Consider the following 20,534-nt stretch of genomic DNA (forward strand, 5'->3'; position numbering starts at 1 on the left):
GGCCCATATGGTAAAAAGCAGTATGTATTAACCTCCATCTTTTGAGAAGCTACATCAGTTCTCCCAACAAAGTATCTCTGAACCATCTGTTAGGAACATGTTAATGGATCAGCGTACACGTTCCTTCCATTTAATAGTCTGGCATGAGGTCATTGATGGTAATTTAGTGCAAGCCCCTTTAATGTTCTTCTAACAGTTTATGTACTATCTTTGCTGACATAAAGTTACATTAAAGGTACATTAGGGCAAGAGACCTTCAAGAACACATTCTCTCCATGGAAGAGAGTTCTTCCAGATTACAGAAGGAAAAGCCATTGCTCCTGCTTCCTAGTATCTCTTCTGTTGCAGTAACAGATGGGTATGTCATGTAGTGTAGCAATGGAAAGAGTTTAATGAAGGCAATACTAATAATTGCTACTGGTTATGTTTAATACATGCTACTACTGCAATGCTGTTGTCAATGACATTCTGAAAATGCAGAAAAAAAGGCTTGCTTCTTCATGTGGTGAAGGGTTATAGTGCCTTCTGCCAGAGGAAGTGGTGGTGGTGGGGCTCTTGCAAACAGCTTGCTATCTGCCTTTAATTTCACCTCACACCCCCTTCTTCCCCTTCCCAAGAGATGACAGCCAAACTGTCCAAAGTGAAGGCCAAGGAGGGTTGTTTAGAGTTGTCTTGCCAAGGCTAGCACTGTAGGTCAATACTGAGATGGAGAAACCAAAGACAACTTGATTGTCCTGGTAACTGTACCAGAAGCTGTTTGGACCCAGTGAGACCGCATTAGCCCAGTGTTAGTGGTGCTGACTGTCTGCAACAACTTAGCAGTTCTTGCTGGTAGTGTCTGTATTCGCTGGCCTTTGGTTTGCCCAGAGTGTAGGGAAAGAACGTTCCCACCTGCTTACAAAATACCGTGTAGGCTGTCATTCAGAAGTGAGGATCTGCAGAGACTAGAAGTAATCACTTGGTGATATTAAACATTCCCTTCTCCTTTCTTAAAAAGTCTAAGGTGATGCAGTTTGCAGCTGGAATTCACCATCTAATATGTCTAATTGCTCCACAACTCTAGTACTGCAGAGGGTAGAGGATGATAGCATTTGTCGCTGATGTTCTGTGACCCTCCTCTGCTACTTCCTATTACGTGGTGAGACTGAACCATATTCTGTGGCATGTGGTGAGCCAGTGGTCTCTTTGCAGCCCTACTGTGGAAGTGGAAAGGTGTGAGAAGCTGCATGTTGTGAGTATGTTTCTTTCTCTAGAAAGTACTTGCTTGACCCATGGAGAGGAAACAGGAGGTTTTCATTGCTTCAGCAGTCTAGGAGGCCAGTGTGGAGGATTACAATTTGATCTGGAAGAAAGATGTGCAAGTAGTCAGCTAGGAACATATGAGTTTAAAAAAAAAAAGTCCTTCTGGGTCACTGGGTCTAATCTGCTGTCACAGGTCCACTTAATGTCACCAGCTGGCCAAACTCCATCTTAAAGTAGATGGGTTTCCCTCTTGACTCTCCAGTCTACTGGCGTGCCAGGCCTAATGTTTGAATATCTTCTTCTGATTTCAAATCTAAGTTTATACACATTCAGTTCTCATCCATTTATTGCTGTTCCAGAACTGTCTCCTATCTGAAATAGCACTCTTCCCTGATGTTTACTGCCCTGACCTATTTATAGGCAGCAGTCCCTTCTCCACCTTTGTTTATTAGACTACACATTCTTTAGTCTCCTGTCAGAAGCTCTCTGTTGCCATGGTCCCTCTTCCCAAGTTTTGTTCCAGTATTTGTTGAATGTGGTTAGTCAGATTCATGTGCAGTGTTTCAGCCTCGTGCAATGACGTCAATTATCTTCAAACTCTGATGAATGGTTGCTTTTGCAGTTCAAAATGTTCTCTTGCATGGTCTTCTCATTTTCTTTAATGTTGTGTTATAATATGCCAATGTTTTGGGAACTGGTCATTGCTCTAACACTATTTCTCATCTAAGAAGTCAGAATATCTTTAGGGTACAGTGACACTTTTTTTTTTCCCCCCACACACCCCCTTGCTTCTCCATGTTCCAGCGAGGCCAGGTAAGTTGTCTCTTTTTTATTTCTTTCCCCTTCTCCCTTGTCCGTCCCTCCCCCCCCGCCCAATCCAGGCCAGTATTAGTAACCTTTTTTTAAGGACTATTGAGAGAATGCAATGGAATAATGGCTGTTTTGGCAGAAAGCTCCACAATCAGCAAGCTGAGTAAGTTAGTTTTTTTTTTTTTTAAATGATGATGTGTTCTGGAGCATTCGCAGATAACTTCATTCTGAACTTTGGCTGAATCAGGTGTTACCACTTCATATTTTTTGTCTTCGTGACATTTGTTCCTTCTCTCTTAATTATTAGAAAGGTATTCCTTGGTGCAAAGATTAATCCTTATTGCACAGTTAAATTTAGCTGTTTTTCCCTAAAGGCAGTGTAATGTAGTGATTTCCACTGTACTATTAACAATGACTTGGACCACACCAGTGTTAGGCCTTAATGGGGCTCTTAGTTGAGGAGATATTGAAGGCAATTTAAACTGTGGATGTATAATTATATATGTCAAATGAGTAATTTCTTAGGGAATATATGTGACTTCCTCTTCTGACAAATATTTCACAGGTATTAAATTGTTTGGTAAAATAACCGTAAAAGTAGACCTAAAAAAGAGACTGTAAGAATTAGTAACTTTTTTCTTCTAAATGTGGTTTAATTTCTTACTTTAGCCCCATATAACATGATTGAAGGTGTGGGTGGATTTAGAATGGGTTTCAAAAATGAAAAGAAATAATGTATTTCCTGGAACTTCCGAAAGTTTTGCATTTATCTTTGTGAAAAGAGGTGAGAACAGAGAGATGTCTTCCTATGGTTTACTGTCTGCTTATAGAAGCCCCCAGTATGTTATGAGTATTCTCCAAACAATCTTTCGTATGAGGTCATGGATGAGGATAGAAGACTGGATAGTGATGAAACAAATGGAAAAACAAATACAGATTTCCTTTTTTTTTAAGTGTGATTCAACTTTCTTCACTATTGGAGAAACAGAAGTGTGTCTTTGAAGAAAAATGTTAAATTTGGCCAGGAAAGGACTGAAATGCATACTGTATTATGTCAATAATTAGATAGCACATAGTAAGTTGCAATAAAAGGAACTAGCTTTTTGGGTCGAACTGCTGTTTCCGCTTCTCTGTTCTCTACCCCTATCCACCTTGGGCAAGGCTGCCAGCACAGCAGATTATCAAAGCTCTTTTGAAGGGAATAGGCATGTGACAGTCCTTACCATCTGAGATTCAGCTCCAGGAGTGTCACTTCCTATTCTGTCTATTTGTGAACCTGGGCTGAGATAGAGAAATGTCCCTAAAGTTAAGAACAAAAGCATTGCTTGTTAGGTCAGATGCAAGGCTTACCTAGCCCTGGCTCTAAAAGCAGCTTCTGGTAGGTACTTAGGGAAAGTGTAAGAGCAGTAGGAGTGCTGAATTCTTCTATTTTGGTTATATCCCATTTACAAATAATAGGCAATAAAAAACCCCCTTGTTTTTCAGACTCTGTCTGAATGAGTGTTGATAGTAAGTATGGATTAAACTCTCCCCCATGATTCTAATTAACTTTTTAACCCTTTTTTTTGTCTTCTGCAGCATAGTTTGGCATTGGGTTCCATAATATAATCATGAACTGTTCAGAGAAAAAAAAATTTTTCTTTGTTTTTTAAATTTGCTCCCTGAATCTAAAATTCATTGGGAGATCCCAGATTCTTATGACTGAAAAAAAACAAACAACAAAACAAAACCAACACTTAAAAAACCAAACCAAACCCCAAAAATAAAACCAACACTTTGAAAGTGTTCATTAATCTTCTCTGTGCCAGTCAGATTTAGTTGTGGTTTATAATAAGTATTTTTATCAACTTCAAACTTTGTCACTGGTCACCCATTTGTGGTCATCTGTGAATATATTGAACACAGCAGGGGTAGTTGTGGTGCCCAGCCTGCTAACATCGCTGCATGTGAAAGCTGTCTTTTGTCACATTAATACTTTCAAGAATGGCTCAGAGGTTGGAGACTTCCTGGCTCCAAAGTGTGCAGTGATGAAAATAATTTATTTTCTGCATAGGCTATCTCTACACTGAGTAATTTTTATATCTTGGTTGTCTTTTGGCCTTACAGATTCTGTTTCAGGGTTCCTTTTTCTGATGTATCTGAAAAGTTTTTAATTAGTAGAGACTATGCTTTTAACATGCTGCTTCTAAAAATGTCTTTTGGTTTTGTCTTACATTCTTGTTTTGTACATTCCTTGCCTAGGTTTATGCTTCTGCATTTTTCCCTTTTTAATGTTGCCTTCCACTTACTTTTCAGTTTTAAAATTCCCTTACTGCCTTTAAATATATCTTCAGTGTCAGAAGATCAGGTGTAGTTAGGCTGAGGCCATTTGTCCTGTGTAGGGCCCTTCTAATTCAAAAGCTTTTCTTGTTCCTAACCTCTTTTCTTGTATGACTTTCTATACTGTTCCTTGAGATCCTTTCTTTCCATATGTCTCTCTGACCTCATGGATAGTAATGGGAGCATTAAAAAAAAAATGCTGATTTCTTACTAAATAGCTTGAATTTGGCTCCAAGACACTCTTTTGTAGGGAGAATCTAATGTAAGTGGTATGCCACCATCACTGACACCTCAGCATTCCTATACAAGGTGATGCTTTGTGACAGAGTTAAGATGCTAGCAGCAATTTGAACATCCTCAAGCAAAAAAAAAAAATCACCACCCCTTGAAGTATCTAGGAAGCTCTCTGACTGAACTGCAGGGAAATCCCCAGAGAGGCAGCATGGCATGCCATAAATTTGAAGGCAGATTTATATCTGAAATAATTCTTCAGACAACAGAGGATTCAGCTTCAAGTATTCCACCCTTGTAGCACTGTCCCAAATGGCCTAGAGGGATTTTCTTTGCAGGTGAATCCTAATTCATGTGCCCACTCTTACTCTTCAGTTAAGTTTATTTTTAGTGAAAGCTGGTTCTCCTGTGAAAATGTGCTGAAAAGCAGTAGTCATGCTATGGCTGAGGAATTAGGTAATGTCTCTGTCCTGTTAGTAAGAAATTAGTGGTAACTGTGTGACAAGGTCAAAATTATGTTGTTCGTAACATCCCAGTACCCTCTTGTGAATCTGGCCAGATATGTGAAGGTAGTAGTTTTAAAAATGGCTAAGTGAAGTAAACCTTAACTTTAAAGAGCAGCTTGAACCTGCCAGGAGGTGTTGATTGCCAGCAAGACTTATGGCTGGAAGTCACTTGTGAATTTGATACCAGGATTGTTTTTGGATGCTCACTGAAGGGCTCTCAGGTGTCAGGCAGTGTGCACTGTTTGCAAATTAATATGCTTGAAAGTGTCAGCCTCCAAAATGAGAATGGTCAGAAAAGTATAACCCTGAAAACATTGGCTATACTAATTACATTTAGTAATGTAATTAGTATACATTTATTTCATTTATCTAGAGGTGTGGGTATTTGCAGATTTGGGATGGCTATAGAGAATTTGTTTTTATTTCTTTGGTTTTTGTGATAAGGAAGACCTACGAAGGACAGCATGTAGGGGTGAAAGAATATGGCAGTGAGAAGCTAGGCAGGCATTTAGACTTGGAGGATGTCTGCTTCAGCATGTGATAACAGTGCCTTATACCTTAATTATGGTGCTTGCAATGCTTACAGGTACAAAAATAAGTGTACAAACTTAGAAGACAAACTTTGAATGCCTGTTTAGCTAAGCCGTGATGACCTCTGTGCTAAAAAACTTCTGAAGATCTACAGGACAGAGATATTGTTTATCACTATTTAAATGTTGGCAGGCTATTATTTTGTGCAGCTCTGGCTTAAGCTGACTGAGAAAGAATGTGCTCCTGCTTTTTTATGATGTAATGGTACAGGCAAAAAAATCTTCTGTAGATATAGGTTTTACAGCATGTTGTTACAATGAAATATTATAACTACTGAAACTATCAAGATAGCTAGTAGGCTGGGAAAATAAGCTTAAATCAATTTCTGGCACAGATTTCAAGGCAAACAGCATGCCAACAAACAGTGGTACTGGAAATTAAGACAGACATGAAAGCCTCTTAAATCAAACCTCTGACCTGACAGAAAATCCTTGATGATGTTATTCTTCAATGATTATCTATTGTGTTCAATTCAACTAATTCTTTCTTATCTACATGTTAACATGAATGTGTCTGTCACAGTTTAACCTGGCAGGCAGCTAAACACCACGCAGCTGCTCACTCACTCCCCCCACAATAGCATGGGAGAGGGAATCAGAAAGGTAAAAGTGAGAACTCATGGGTTGAGATAAAGGCAGTTTAACTGGTAAAGCAAAAGGAGGAATTCATTCACTGCTTGCCATCAGCAGGCAGGTGTTCAGCCATCCCCAGGATGGCAGGGCTCTATCACCTGTAACAGTTACTTGGGAAGACAAATGTCATCACTCTGAATGTCCCCCCCTTCCTTCTTCCCCCGGCTTTATATGCTGAGTGTGATGTCATATGACTTGGAATATCCCTTTGGTCAGTTGAGGTCAGCTGACCTGGCTGTGCCTCCTTCCCTCCCAGCTTCTTGTGCACCCCCAGCCCACTTGCTGGTGGGGTGGGGTGAGAAGCAGCAAAGGCCTCAACCCTGCGTAAGCGCTGCTCAGCCATCAGGGAAAACATCCCTGTGTTACCAACACTGTTTCCAGCACAAATCCAAAACATAGCCTCATACTAGCTACTGTGAAGAAAATTCCAGCCAAAACAGGCACAAATCCTTAAGTATCTTTTTTGTGTAAGAACTGTAAAATTGTGGCAGGAAACAAATATTTATTGTTATAAGGAGATAAGCAAACTATACTTACTTGCCAGATGGTCAACAATCACCAGTAATATTGTTATTAACTTATCACTGTAGCTTTGGTTTGGCCAGGCAGCATTGTCAGTATGGATGAATGTGTTATGCTGACAAGCTGAGTCTACTCTCATACAATTGATATTTGTCTTGATTGCTTCTATCAAGATAGCAGAGCTGCAATTATTCCCAGTTAGTTCAGTAAATATAACACTTACGGGTAGCTGGTCCATGTACATTCTAGGAGGATGTGTTCTTCCATATGTTCAATTTTTTTCTGAATGCTGAATCAAAAATAACTGAAAATGTGGGTGGCTACCCAGGCTGTGCCAACTACTGTATTAATCACATTAATTTCAGAAATATATCATCATGTACATTTTGGTGTACTCTATATGTAAGAGCGGTGGGGTACAAGTCTGAGATAGTGTTTTAAAATGGCAAAGCATCCCAAATGAATGCAGTGTGTGTCTTGTATCATCACGATGCTTTCTGTAAATGCCACATGTATGCTTAAAGAAAGGTTTTTTTTTTATTATTATTATTGGAAAGCACTCTATCCTCAAGTAGTTGGAAACCCTGTTACTATCTCAGCAGAGCTGTGATGTTACCATGAAGCATGAACATACATTGCAGGGGTATAATGAGAAAAGAATAATATGCACCATGGGGGAGAAAAAGGAAAGCCTAGGGTAGATTATAACTGTCAGGAGAGATTGTTTTCATGTGCCTGCTTCTGGACTGCACTGTGTTTCCTTCCTGTAGATTTTCACCCCAGAAATTCATAAAACTCAGAAGAAGCAGAACAACTTAATCATATCAGAGGTTCAGGCTCTGCTACAGAAGAGCTGCACGCAGAAGAGCGTGGGTAGAAAAGTTTGTACTGAGGTCATGAAGACTGGGTTTTGTGAAGGGCAAACGTTCTTGTAAGAAAAGTTTTATCACAAGAGAACCAAAGGGAAAATGCATTCAGATTCAAATGGAAGAATTTTGTAGTGTTTCTGGAAGAAGTATTGTGAAAATATTTTGAAATTATATAATTTTCAGGCCTGTGTGGCTTAACAGGGAGCTCCTGACAAAGCTCAAGCATAAAATGAAGGTGCACAAGAGGTGGAAGCAGGGTCAGGTAACCTGGGAGGAATATGAAGACATGGACTGAGCATTCATGGGTGGAGTTAGGGAAACCAAAGTCCATATGGGGCTGAATCTGTTGAAGGACATGAAGGGGAATAAGTACACTGGCAAGAAAGCTGGGACAACAGGGAACATGGGCCTGCTGCTGAATGGGGCAGTGGACTTTGTGACAGAGGATATGGAAAAGGCCAAGGTACTTGATATCTTCCAAGAGCTACAGGCTGGTCAGCCTCATATCAATCACAATTTGATGGAACAAATCTTCCTGAAAACCACTTCTGAAACCCATGAAGAATGTGATTGGAAGTAGTCAGCATGGATTTATGAAGGGGAAATAGCATTTAACCAACCCAATAACCTTCTGCATATAGATGACTGTCTACTTCTGGGCTCCCCAGTACAAGAGACATGGATGTACTGGAGTGAGCCTAGTGAAGGGCCTCAAAGATGATTAAAGACTGGAGCATCTGACAGACAAGAAGGGCTGAGCATGCTGGAGCTGTTCAGCCTGTAGAACAAAAGGCTCCAGGGCAATCGTACATATGTGTAAATACCTAATGGAAAAGCATGAAGGAGACAGAGCCAGGTTCTTCTCCAGGGTGGTCAGGGAAAGGACAAAGTACAAAGGGCACAAACTGAAATACAAGAAATTCCATTTCAACATCAGAAAACTTTTTTAGACACTGTGAGGGTGTTCAGGCACTACATCAGGTTTCCCAGAGGTGGTGAAGTCTCCATTGGAGAGGTGGAGGTATTAAGAAACCCAACTGAACTGTACCTTTTGCTTTATATATATTTATACTTTGCTGTACTTGCTCTGCTTTGAGCAGGCAGTTGGACTGCATGATCACAAGAGGTTTCTTTCAATGACGGCTGCTATATGAATATGATTTTCACATCTGTTTTGAGGAAAATAATTGTATCAGAGAGTTTTCAAAGGATACAAGTTATTCGATCAGTTCTGATGTGAAAAATCAGGAAATACATTTCCTGTCTTTCTAGTACATGGCTCTGAGTGTTAGGATGCTCTCCTGCTTTCTGCCTCTTGGCCCACTAGAACATGCCACTAATTCTTCAAATTGCAGCACATCTGGTACAAGGCTGTACTCAAATGCTTGTTCAGTACAGTTGCTGTCCCTAATTCCTCTGGCTTGTATGTGTTGTCTTTCTCGCAAGTAATGCTAATTTTTCTTTTGAAAATTTTTATGTCCCTTTGTACTGACTCTGTGCTTCTACAGGCCCTGCTCCTGATGCCACACAGCAAACTCTTAAGGTGTTTTTCCTCTCCTAGCAGTGATTAGTTTACCCTTAATTTTCAATCTGTACTTCTTTCTTTGCAGAAGTGTTTGTAGAGGGAAAGGGAGTTTCCTCTCCTACCAGTTAAAAACAAAATGTACACAAGGGAAAAGCTTTCCATGTAAGGAAATAAAGACCTACTTCCCTAAGGTGCTTAGGCAGTCTCCCAGGTGAACCTGTTGCCGTCCTAATAAGGATGAATCATCACTGTTTTTCCTACTGTACAAACGGATTTCTTTAGAGTAGTCAGAATGGTGCTAATGCTTGAGACCCTTGCCAAAGTGCCTGGTTTATAGCTTGAACTAGGAGAGCAAGGAGTAGTGTTGGTCCTGGTCCTGCTGCCTGCTTCATGCCTGTATTTAGCCACAGTGAGATTATTCACTTGCAGAACAGGTCCTGTCCCTGGCCTGCATGCTGATGCTCAGAAAGGTCCAGAAAATAGTAGAAATGTACCTGGTGTGATCTGCACATGACCAGGTGAGGAATTGGTTACCTCTGCTCTGTGAGCAATGGAGACAGATACCTTGTTATCAGGTTAAGATAGGCTTGTAATCCTGACATCAACATCTTATCAAGAGTTAGTCTTTACAGTGTGGCAGTTTTTCCACTTGAGGTTTTGTTGCCTAGAACATGGGAAAAACAGTTCATTGGGGTGGATGTGTAGTTTTATCAGTCCCTGAAGAAGCTGTTGTCCAAAATGACTGGAAAGGCACAGAGCTGTAAACTAAAAATATTTCTAAATCTTGTAGAAGCATGGTGTGTGGTATTTCAAGTTGAGCTTGCTAGAGCCAGCACTTAAACATTTCAGATCATTTCTAAGTGTGCCTACTATCAGACATCTAGGCAGGAGATGGAGGGGGATGAAGTGCACATGTACTGTCTAACTTCCTACTGGCTATCCTACATAATTTCCTAATGCATTCTTCAGATTGCTTAAACAATGTCCCTGTATTTCTCTCAATTACTATATAGCATGTCTGAAGATGAATGTCCAAATATAGCAGTTGTGGACACTTTGCACTTGCTCTGAGGGAGCAGCATTGTCCTTTGATCAAGCTTATCTCTTAAGCATGTTCTGACTTTGTTCATACGTGGCATCTCAAATATGTGGCTCTGTAGCTCTTTTATTATTAGAGTTCTTATATATCACAGAATCCTAGGTTGGAAGGGACCTCAGGGATCATCTAGTCCAACCTTTCTAGGAAGAGCATAGTCTAGACAAGATGGCCCAGCACCCTGTCCAGATGACTCTTGAAGGTGTCCAATGTGGCCGAGTCAACCACTTCCCTGGGGAGATTATTCCAATGGTTGACTGTCCTCAGTGTGAAACATTTCCCTCTGGTGTCCAATCGGAATCTCCCCAAGAGTGATTTGTGTCCATATATACTGAGCTTTAACTAATAGAGTCAACCTACTTTGAGGTGAGCAAGGTATTCTTGAGATCAAGGTTGGGCTGTGCTCTTGGTAGTCCACAGCCTGAAAGGGTGATCGTGTTTGTAGTTGTGGAAATCAAAACTTTTGTCTAAAGTGACTGCAAATGGTTGATTTAAAAGAAATGGTATCCTGGATTTAAGAAATCAGTACAGAACACCCATCAACCCAACTACCAAAATTGCATACTGACATTTTTGCTAAGTCCCGACAGCAGCAAAGTTGTCAGATATGTGTTCTCATGAGATGATGCTATAAATATTCTACATCCATAATCATTCTGGACATTATTTTAGAGACAGTAAGGAAATTTTTGAAGGCTTCTTTGAGACAAGCAACTACAATCTTAGATATTTTTTTTTTTTCCCCCTGGTGATTTCCAATTTGTTTATAAAATGGGGCATTGGCTTTCAAATCAGGTTGTTAACTTTTATTCAAAAAAATTTGAGGGAGCTGTTGATGATGAAAACATCAGTGTTCTTGGCATAGGAGTAATACAGCTGAGACAGTCCTTGAGGATCTGTGTGTAGGATAAATTTGTTTTGGTTTCACGGACACCAGTGGCCTACTCCTGGCTCACCCTGCCCTTCTGATGTTGTATCAGGTATTATACTAGTGCTGGCTGGCAGAGATGGGGAGAAAAGGGGTTTGGGTGCTTGCTGGAGGAGGGTGCTGAGCCATGGAGGAGAGGCCTGAAGTCGCTGGAGGTTGGGGTGTCTCTGGCGAGAGTACGGGCAAGGCTTTTGCCAGTTGTTTTGGCAAATAGTGTTCCATGGAGCAAAGGGGAGGATGTTGTTGTCACCAGGCACAGGGGTGAGGTGTGGTGCTTATTACTGTACTTGGGGTTGACTGGGGAGGTTGCTGGCCACTGAAATAGTGCAGGTCATCCATTGTATTTATTTTAGTTATTTGCTGCACTGTAAAACATGAAGGGCATTAAACTGAGTGTATAACTTATTCTTACCTGCCGCATTACACTTAGTGCATTAGGTTTATCAAGCTCTTGTCATAGTACATCTCAGTAAGGTCTAACATAAGAATGTGTGTCTGCAGTCGTGGCTTTGGGAACACAGAAATTCTGTTTTCAGAGAGTTAATGAAATTCTGTATTTAGAAGGATGTAGTTCTGCTTTCCAGGCTACAGCATTATAAAGAAGTTTAAACTATTTCTGTAGTCACTGTGTTAAAGGCTGTTTTTCTCTATTTTCAGAGGTGTTGTCAAAGTTGACATCAATCTGCAGAAGGTGGACATTGACCAGTGTTCAAGTGAGGGGTGGTTCTCGGGGACACACAGGTGTCATCTCAACAATTCTGAGGTATGTCTGTCCCTAAGGGACCGAGCTACACTTCATAAACAAGTCTTTCCACTATGAATGATTTTCTGTAGTATAAATGCTATCTATTTTATAGACTTATGTGGTTTGTAGGCTGGAAAAAATCTTTCTGCGCAAGGCATTATGGTGTGCATGAATTTCACGCAAACACAGTAAAAGTAGCTCAAATGCTAATAATAATTATTCAGAAAAACATGGGCTTTTGGTAGAATGATGCAGAATTGGATACTGTAATTCTTTCTTAATAGAAATGCCAACGTTTTGACAGAGCTGACTAAATGTTTACGTTCAGCTCCTTCCTACTTCCCCTTTCCTCTGAAGGTCTGTGTCTGGCTCCGTCTGTCAGCATATCATAGATCACTCAGTCTGGCCAGTCATATGTGTTCAATCAAAGTTTAAAATAAAATACATTCAATGATTTTTCTTTTTATTATGACATATGATGTTGTTTTCAAAGGCACCAATGTCTTTTCTGTAAGAGCAGGGACCTCATTGCACTTCTGTGCTTTCAGAAAGGGCAATTAAAATGTAGGGAAAGTTGATGGTTGTCTACCAGAAGTCAAGAGACGTTTGCCTAATTTGTTATAAAATGCCAATTTATCAAAGCTAAATCTAAATTTAGGAAAGGAGTTGGTTTTGATGAATTCATCTACTAACACTTTTGAGCAAGAAAAACTCAGACCTTTTTTTTTTCCTTAAAATGAGCTTGAAATGAGAATTCAAGTAGTCTTTGACAGACTAATTTTAAATGAAATATTTCTGCAAATGAAGAAAAGATTTTTTTCTTTGTCAAGTACTTTTTTTGACTTATGAATTGAAGGGAATACTTAAATATTTTGTTTCTTCATAGAAGAAAATATTGTTTCCCATGAGATCTGGTAAACCTTGTTTTTTAATACGTGCTAGTTATCCTGAATGTGATTATTTTGGCAAATGCTCCTCCTTTTCCTAATGTCTTACAAGCAAAATTGTAAGCAGAGTGGTGTGATTGTAAGTTGCGTCTCTTCCTGCAACCAAGAAGAAAATGGAAGAAAAACCCCTATGAGAAGACTAAGAAAAACCAAGGCAAAATTAAGAGGGAGCGAATTCAGAAAGATCAATGGTGGGATTTAACGCACCTTTGGTCTGGTTCAAAGCCCATTGTTTGCTGTAATGGGCTCTGAATCATGCTCTCTATTCTTAATATAGAGGAAAACAGAATTTGAATCAAACCAAACTGGATATAATTCCACAATTACACTTCCAAATCTAAGTCATTAAGAGCGTGTCATGGAGAGAACAATGCAAAAAGCTAGTCTCTCTGGAAGAATTTGTTGGAGAAGGAGGGGAAATAAAAGGATTTTTTTCACTCTTCACTATTCATTTTCATGGGAGTAAAAAGTAGTTTTTGTTTCTCTGTAGAATTCACTCTGATTATGAAAAGTGGTTTTCTTCATAAATACAACGTTCAGTAAAATCTACCTTCCATTTTATTATTGCACGTGAGGTAAGCAGAGTGTCATTTAGGAAACTGAGTGCAGAGTGAAATTCTGGATGAAAGACAACCTTAAGGGTTATGGAAAGTTTTCTGACTTGCATAAAACATTTTAATCCCACAGTCTTTAGTGTCTCAAGTGGGCAAGCTGGAAAATTTCACCTCTATGATTTTATCTCTTACTGTGAGTGAGAAACTGTGGTGGCTGTCATGGACCGCTGATGTAGGGATGGTGTCTCCACCAGCTTTGAGCCAGGACTGGGTTCTTGGCATTCAGGGCTTCACTCTCCTGCTAAGAGGGTGGTGGGCATTTCCTCTCTGCTGAAGGAGAGAATAACATTTCTTTTACTTAAAACATGTTACAGATCAGCTCTTTGTGGTGGAATTCTGGGGTGTATTGTTGTAAAGCTGGCTGTGCTCAACTAAGTTTCTTTGCAGAGCGTTTATGTACCAGACTCAACTGCACTGTTGATTTTACTACTTTTCTTTTGTTCCTGTTTATTCTGAATAGTATTTTCCTTGTTCTTTAGAGCTAACAAAGACTGCTTTACATAGTTTACAATGATCTTTTTCTTATATAGCACTTTTGCTACTGTTGAGTCCAACCTGATATCAGTGTAAAACTGGAGCCACTTTGTGCTGTTTTGACAATAGGATCCACTACATTTGCTGATGTTACAAAAGATGTTTAATTCTTCTTATTAGACTGTTGCATGTTTTTGTTTTAGTAAGCCCACTGTGATTCTGTCATCCATAAGCAAGTTCCTGTGATGCAAAAAGGAATGAAAAATATACATTCTAGGACAGAGGTTCTTTAATGGGTGATGCTGTACATGTGAGTGTGGCTCACATTCACACCTTAAGGTGTTAATAACATAGGTAAGGAGTTGAATGCCACTTCATGAATGGCTTTTCTACTTGTATGTGGAGCAAAAACCTGCCAGCTGTTCATCTTTCTCCATGGCACTTATTAGAGTGTTAAATCAACAAGGCTCTCATGGCTAAGAGAAGGATATATAGGTAATACAAACCTCCAACAAAATGAAACTTGCAAGCAGGGAGTGCCTTTTGTTATTGCGCCTAAAGAGGATGAGACTCCTTGCTTAATAACAGTGACCCTGGGGATGGAGAGTTGCTAGGAATGATCTACAGAGAAGCTTTCTCTCCTTTTCCCCTATGGTCACCACTTTAGGAGAGTTCAGTCTGATGGGGACTTCTTGCTTTACAAGCAGGTCCCATATGCTGCTTTTCACACTTTGTTTCATTGGAATCTACCCCGTGGAATAAGGATAAATTACAGTGGTGCAAAAATGCTTTCCACACAGTTTGCTTTATAAATGCTGATGAAATGAATATTCCCTATCCTCTCCTTTACCTTCTTAGATGCAAATACAGAAATACCTGCTGACGCTGGAATGCTCTGCCCCAGATTACAAAGTCTCTCTCCAGCAGAGTAAGGAAGAGAATGGAGATCTCTGGATTTCCAGCTCTGCTTGAGTTAGACCCTCCATCGTCTCTTTAGTTCTGTTAGGTGACTTGAGTATTTAGTGCAGCATAGCCTTTCTGCAGACCGTTTGGTAAGCCTTTGCCATAGTGAATTTATGATTTGGCTCTGAAAGTGTGTTTACTGCATAGCCCATACTACATGGCTGGGCTACCAGTGCCATTAAATCTAAGGCATAAAGCTCAAGATTTCAGAGATACAACTCCCCTCTTCCTTAACACTATGAAAACATTGCAAGTGACAGAGAAGGGGAAGAGACTTACTTAGGGAATGGACAAGAGGAGAAAAAAAAACAAACCCGAACAATTTATGGGTTACTAAAATGCTTCTTTAATTTGTCTTATATTTCAGTTAATTTTATAGTGGCTAAAATCTACTAGACACATAGCAGACAAATTTTCCTACTTTCTGTGCTGTCCTGAAGTGTTTATCTTCTAAATAAAAATCAAATGAAAGGAGGGAGATGGAGGTGCATTACAGTGAACGTAAACATATAGTAAACCAGTGGTCTCTGCATGTGCTAGACAGAAAAAAGGAAGGAATGGATGGGATTCAACTTCTTCCAGAAAATAGAGATTGTTGATGAAAGTACTGTATTGCCTTCATGTGCTCTGGCACAGAATCACTAGGAGATGATGCTAACTGTGACATTGGGACTTGGCCTTGGAAGGTCATCAAGGGTAACCTGATTATGTGATAGAATAGTTGTAATGCTAGTCCTTGCTTGAAAGAAAATGATGTGTGGTTGGGAACTAAAAAATATTATGACTCACAAAATTCTTAGACATACTATTCCTCCTTTAACTGGCATCTGTCCTTAGATTTAGGTGTTCCTCAGGAGGTAGATTGGTGACTCTTAAATATCTTGCTTTATGTTTGATGTTCTCAAATTAAATACAAAACAAAAGCAAGCGCTGGGAACTTTAGATTCCCCATTTTTAAATTGACTACCTAAATTCCAAATATATGGTAATATTTTTTCCTGATTTCTTCTCTTTTGTGCACGGGACCCATATATCCCTGATTTCATAGCAGCCTAGATGAACTGGGAGAACAAGAGTGCCCTCCTTCAGTCTCAGGATGACTGGAAACTGCCCAGTCTAGTTAGGCAGGAAGTTAGGTGAGACTTTACACAGCAAAGCCAAACTGCAGCAGCAGTTGAAGTCTATTTCAGTTGTGATTTTTTTTTTTTTTCAATTGTATCAGCCAAAAAGAGGCTAGTGGCCAGTTGTTCTTTTCTTGACCTGGGGGAAGAAGGGACAACTCATGGTGAAGCACAGAGAATTACATTCTCCTTCCTGCCCTCTATCTTGACACCTAAATAGGGAACAGTTTCCCTGAAAAATACCTGGGAAGAGATTTGGATTCTCTGGGACTGCAACAGATGAGGTAGGTAATATCTGCAGGGTTAGAAATAATTAATCAGGTAGAGAACAAAATTATGCAGATAATTCTGAAATTAACAAACGTAGAAAAAATATAGTTACCCAATAACAAATCCAAAGTAATTTCATTGTACAGGCAAGGCTGATTACAGGGGTGAGAAAACATGCCTTTTTACCCTGTTTGAAACCTTTGAACATTTTTAATTTAATATATTAGATTCCTTCCCCATACATGCTGGCAGCAGCTGCTGGCACTGTTAGTCACAACTTTAGAGTTCTTATTGAGACACCAACAAGAAAATCAAGGCTGAGCAGCATCTGAAGAAAGCAGCCGGCGTAGCCCCTTGAGCTCGGCCAAACGCTTCCAACCAGCAGCATCAGTCTGTGGAAAACGGCAGCGGACTCCACGCTGTTTCCCCATCCTTAATGAGACTGCCAACAGCTTGCAGTACGAGGCAGGCTCAGCTGACATCCCGTTGGATTTCAACGGTATTCCACAAATGACAGCGTGCAAAAATATCTAGAGGGAATGAGAGAGGCAGAGTAAACAAAAAAGCTGCATTGCTCTCTGTATATAGTGTGTGTATATCTGTGTTTGTAGAAAGATGCATAGGCCTACTGTGTGTGTATTTATTCTGCACAAACACAAAACCAGTTGAGAAGGGAAAATAAATGAGCAGTACAGCCAAAATATTTTTTCTATTGTTTAACAAAACATTTGGGACTGTCATATTTTAATATACTATATGTAGTGTTACAGACAACCCACTGAAAACGGGGGAGGTGGGGGCTGATTAAAAAAAATTGTAATGGGGACTGAGCTGGGAGAGAGGAAAAAACCCAGGTTTTTCAAACAGATGCTTTCCAGTGCCCTTGTCAAACTGGGAAAAGGCTATTAATGCACATGCTCTGTGGGAGGGGAAGCATGGCAAGAGATTAGCATCCAAAGTCATAAGCCAGTGGGTCATATCCAGTATCACTTGTTCTGCTTATTACTTGCATGTATTTTCTGTCCTGTCCATTAGAAAAGACACAGAATGAGAAAAATTTGAAAAGAAAGCTGTTTGTTTGTGATTCAATCTGAGTGAACAGGGTTTATGGAATATAGTTAACTTCTAATTTGGAAACAGTCCTCATCCTTGGAGCTCCAGATTGCATCTGAGATAGGGCAAGAGAAGTACCCAAATCAGGGCAGAGAGCATACATCAGGCTATATATCCTCTCAGAAGAAAACAAGATCTTTAGTGGTAGAATACAAATACTAAATACTATATAAAATCCTGGGCTAAAGGGGAAATCTAAGACAGAAAGGGGAATGGCTTGGTTCAGGAAACATAACAAAAACATAGCCAGCACTTCTTGGATTCAAAAGCAGAAGGGTGTATCTGTTCTCTTAGACCGATGGCAGCTCACACAGCCTGGTGTATTTGAAGAGCATGCAGTAGACACAAAGAACATTTTGGATGCTATTTTAGAAACAACTTTGCATCATCTGCATTCATGGGAAAAGTCCCTTTACCACAGTGTACCAGATCTAATCTGGCACTCCTCCAGACATGATTACATAAAATAAGGTGGAGGTTCGTCAGAGCTTTCAGTGATAAACAAGGTGCTATGAAAACCAACTTTCAGTTTAAGGAAGAGCCAGGTTGCTTAGCTACAGCATCTCTGCCTTTTTAGAAAAAAATCTTAAATAACACTGTTTTGCAGGAGCTAATCTTGGTTATCAATGTTTTCTTCAAAAGAAGAAAACCTTTGCAACAGTTCCTTTCATCCTAGTTAGCAGTGTTAACTTCAGCATTTAAATTCATCTGGGGCAGTTCTGTTTGCTGCTGTTTTGCTTCCCCCAGAGTGAAAAAAAGTGAAAAGCAGTGGATGAGTGGTTGAATGATGCTATCTGACAAAAATGAAAATAGCAGGGAGGTATTTGGTTTCTCTTGCAGTTGACAGGCGATGATAGCATTGCATCAATTACCAGTTCTTTCAGATCTATTGCTACAGCTTTCAGATGTTTCCCTGCTGGTCAAAGCATCCTATTAGGCAATGCCAATTATCTGAACTGGTGGTTCTCCCTGTCGTGTTTTGGAAGGAAAGAGGTGAGGCCCAGCAGCTTAGTTACCTGGAGGGACACGGACGAAATATACCTGGTGGGACAAAGGGGAAGCTGCAGAGAGGGAGACAGGCACAGGGAAGAACTCTTCCCTGGAGAGAGACTGAGCAACTGGCTGTCTCTGGCTGGGGGAAGAGATGGAAGATCAGGGTTTAACGGGAGCCACAGAAAACCTTGCAGTAAGGAGCCTGGGGGCTGTAGCCGAGCTGAAGCATTCTCCTTTGGCAGGCTGGCTGTGAGTTACCTTTCCCAGATATGAAGTGGCAGTAGCTGTGTCAGATATAGGCATAAACAGAGTACAGCCTCATTCAGGGCTCTTATTTGTGATCACTACCTTCAGAGCACTGTACAATATCTGAAAGATGTCTCTAGTAGCATTAAGCACAATTAGATGTATGCAACTAGATAAATATACAGCATTTCAGTATAAAAGCATCTGGTCTGTTCTATGTGAGATTTGATATGCTTATCTTGGAAGATACGCAAGTACTCCCATATCTTGTGAGATAATATAAAGGCTCTTACCTCCATTTTACAGCTGGGACACAGGGGCAAAATGATTGTCTCTAAACTAATCAACACCATGACTCAAATTGAGGTGTGATCTCCAGGCATGCAAATTACCCTCTGCACAGTTTGATTTCTGCAGAAAGGTATGCTGAGGATGTGAGCTGAGAGGGAGTCCTGGTGTGCTCCAGCCAGGGCCCAGGCTGGACATCTCCAGAGTGGGGTTTTGGGGTGCATTACAGCATGCATCCACCCCACACTTCATATACTTCTAGGAAGAGTTAAGCATCCTGATGTATTTTTGAAACCTGTGTCTGACCAGCATTGTAGTTTTCTTAGTGATCTTGCTTTGTGATAGCATTCTGGTCAAAAATGAAGCCACCCAGCCTCCTCTCGGCTAAACACGCTGTTGCTGCGCTTGCTGTCATTGCAAAGGACACCAGCTTCCTATGAACCGTGCAGACTCTGTTCCTGACTTGCATAGTTAGCTGTTTGCTTACTTAGGCAGTATACTGCAGGGGGTTTTCTGGTTGTTAAAATAAGAAAATTCTGCTCATGCACATATTCTACAGTTAATTATTTTTGTTGAAAAAACATGGACTTGAGAAACTAAACTGATGGAAAAAACTCATCTGCCTTATTTTAAAAAAAGCTTTTATTAAATGTAGCAACTGTTTCTTCTGCCTTTTTTTATACTTCATGATACCTGCACAAGAAACAAGTTTAATTTAGCCTTGAGAAGAAAGTCCATTCCTCTTTTTCTGTAACAAATTAAAATTAGATTGAAAACATATTAAAGATCCCGAGATGAAAAACTAGAGAGAATAGCTGCTGAATCTTCATATTCAAAGTAGTGTACTGAGCTATAGTAATAGCCTTAATGGAAACAATAATTTAGTTTTCAAATATTGTAGTTTTTGTTGGTCTCTTCTGGTAGGAAGTGAATGTTTTTTTGGAAATGAAGAAATGGCTTCTGGTTTACCTATGCTTTTGTTTACATCTGAGTAATTAATATGATTTATTCATCTAGTTTGCGTTTGCCAGTACTGTAGGCTGATGGCAGGGGCTGGTCTCCCAGAAATTTCTCAGTCTTTACTAACCTACTTATCTTCTTTTGTGTTTCTTCATTGCTTCATTGTTGCACTATGCTGTTTTAGATCATTAATATATTAAGCACCATTACTAGTATGGGAATTCAGAACATTTTGATTTTTAATCTTTATCTTTTTGATTATTTCTTCTCTTTTTTTTATGTTTCAGCTAGTTTATAAGCCATTACTGAGCTTCCTCATATTACTGCTTTTGTTATTAATCTTCTTTAAGGCTTTTACTCTTCTTTCTGTCAGTGAACAAGTAGTGAAACAAAAAACACTTCTCCCCAACATCTTATGCATGTAAACTTCTTAAGATAAATAAGATATTTACTGTCTTTGATTCCTCTTTTTCTTGGAAGAGGTGGTAAGGAAAAGTAGATATTACTGTAGAGACAGAATCACACAGAA

The 20,534-nt window shown here is 39.8% G+C and overlaps 1 protein-coding gene across 2 annotated transcripts in view; it reads left to right on the forward strand.

Annotated features, from left to right (window-relative positions):
• Window positions 1–20,534, forward strand: part of GPR158 (G protein-coupled receptor 158) — a 206,676-nt gene that overhangs the window by 4,081 nt on the left and 182,061 nt on the right. For both annotated transcript variants that reach the window (XM_064444819.1, XM_064444821.1), the window contains exon 2: window positions 11,929–12,034. In XM_064444819.1, the coding sequence (XP_064300889.1) occupies window positions 11,929–12,034 (106 nt within the window). The remainder of the gene's footprint in view (window positions 1–11,928; window positions 12,035–20,534) is intronic.

Source organism: Phalacrocorax carbo, chromosome 2, assembly GCF_963921805.1.
Source record: "Phalacrocorax carbo chromosome 2, bPhaCar2.1, whole genome shotgun sequence".
Classification (NCBI taxonomy): domain Eukaryota; kingdom Metazoa; phylum Chordata; class Aves; order Suliformes; family Phalacrocoracidae; genus Phalacrocorax; species Phalacrocorax carbo.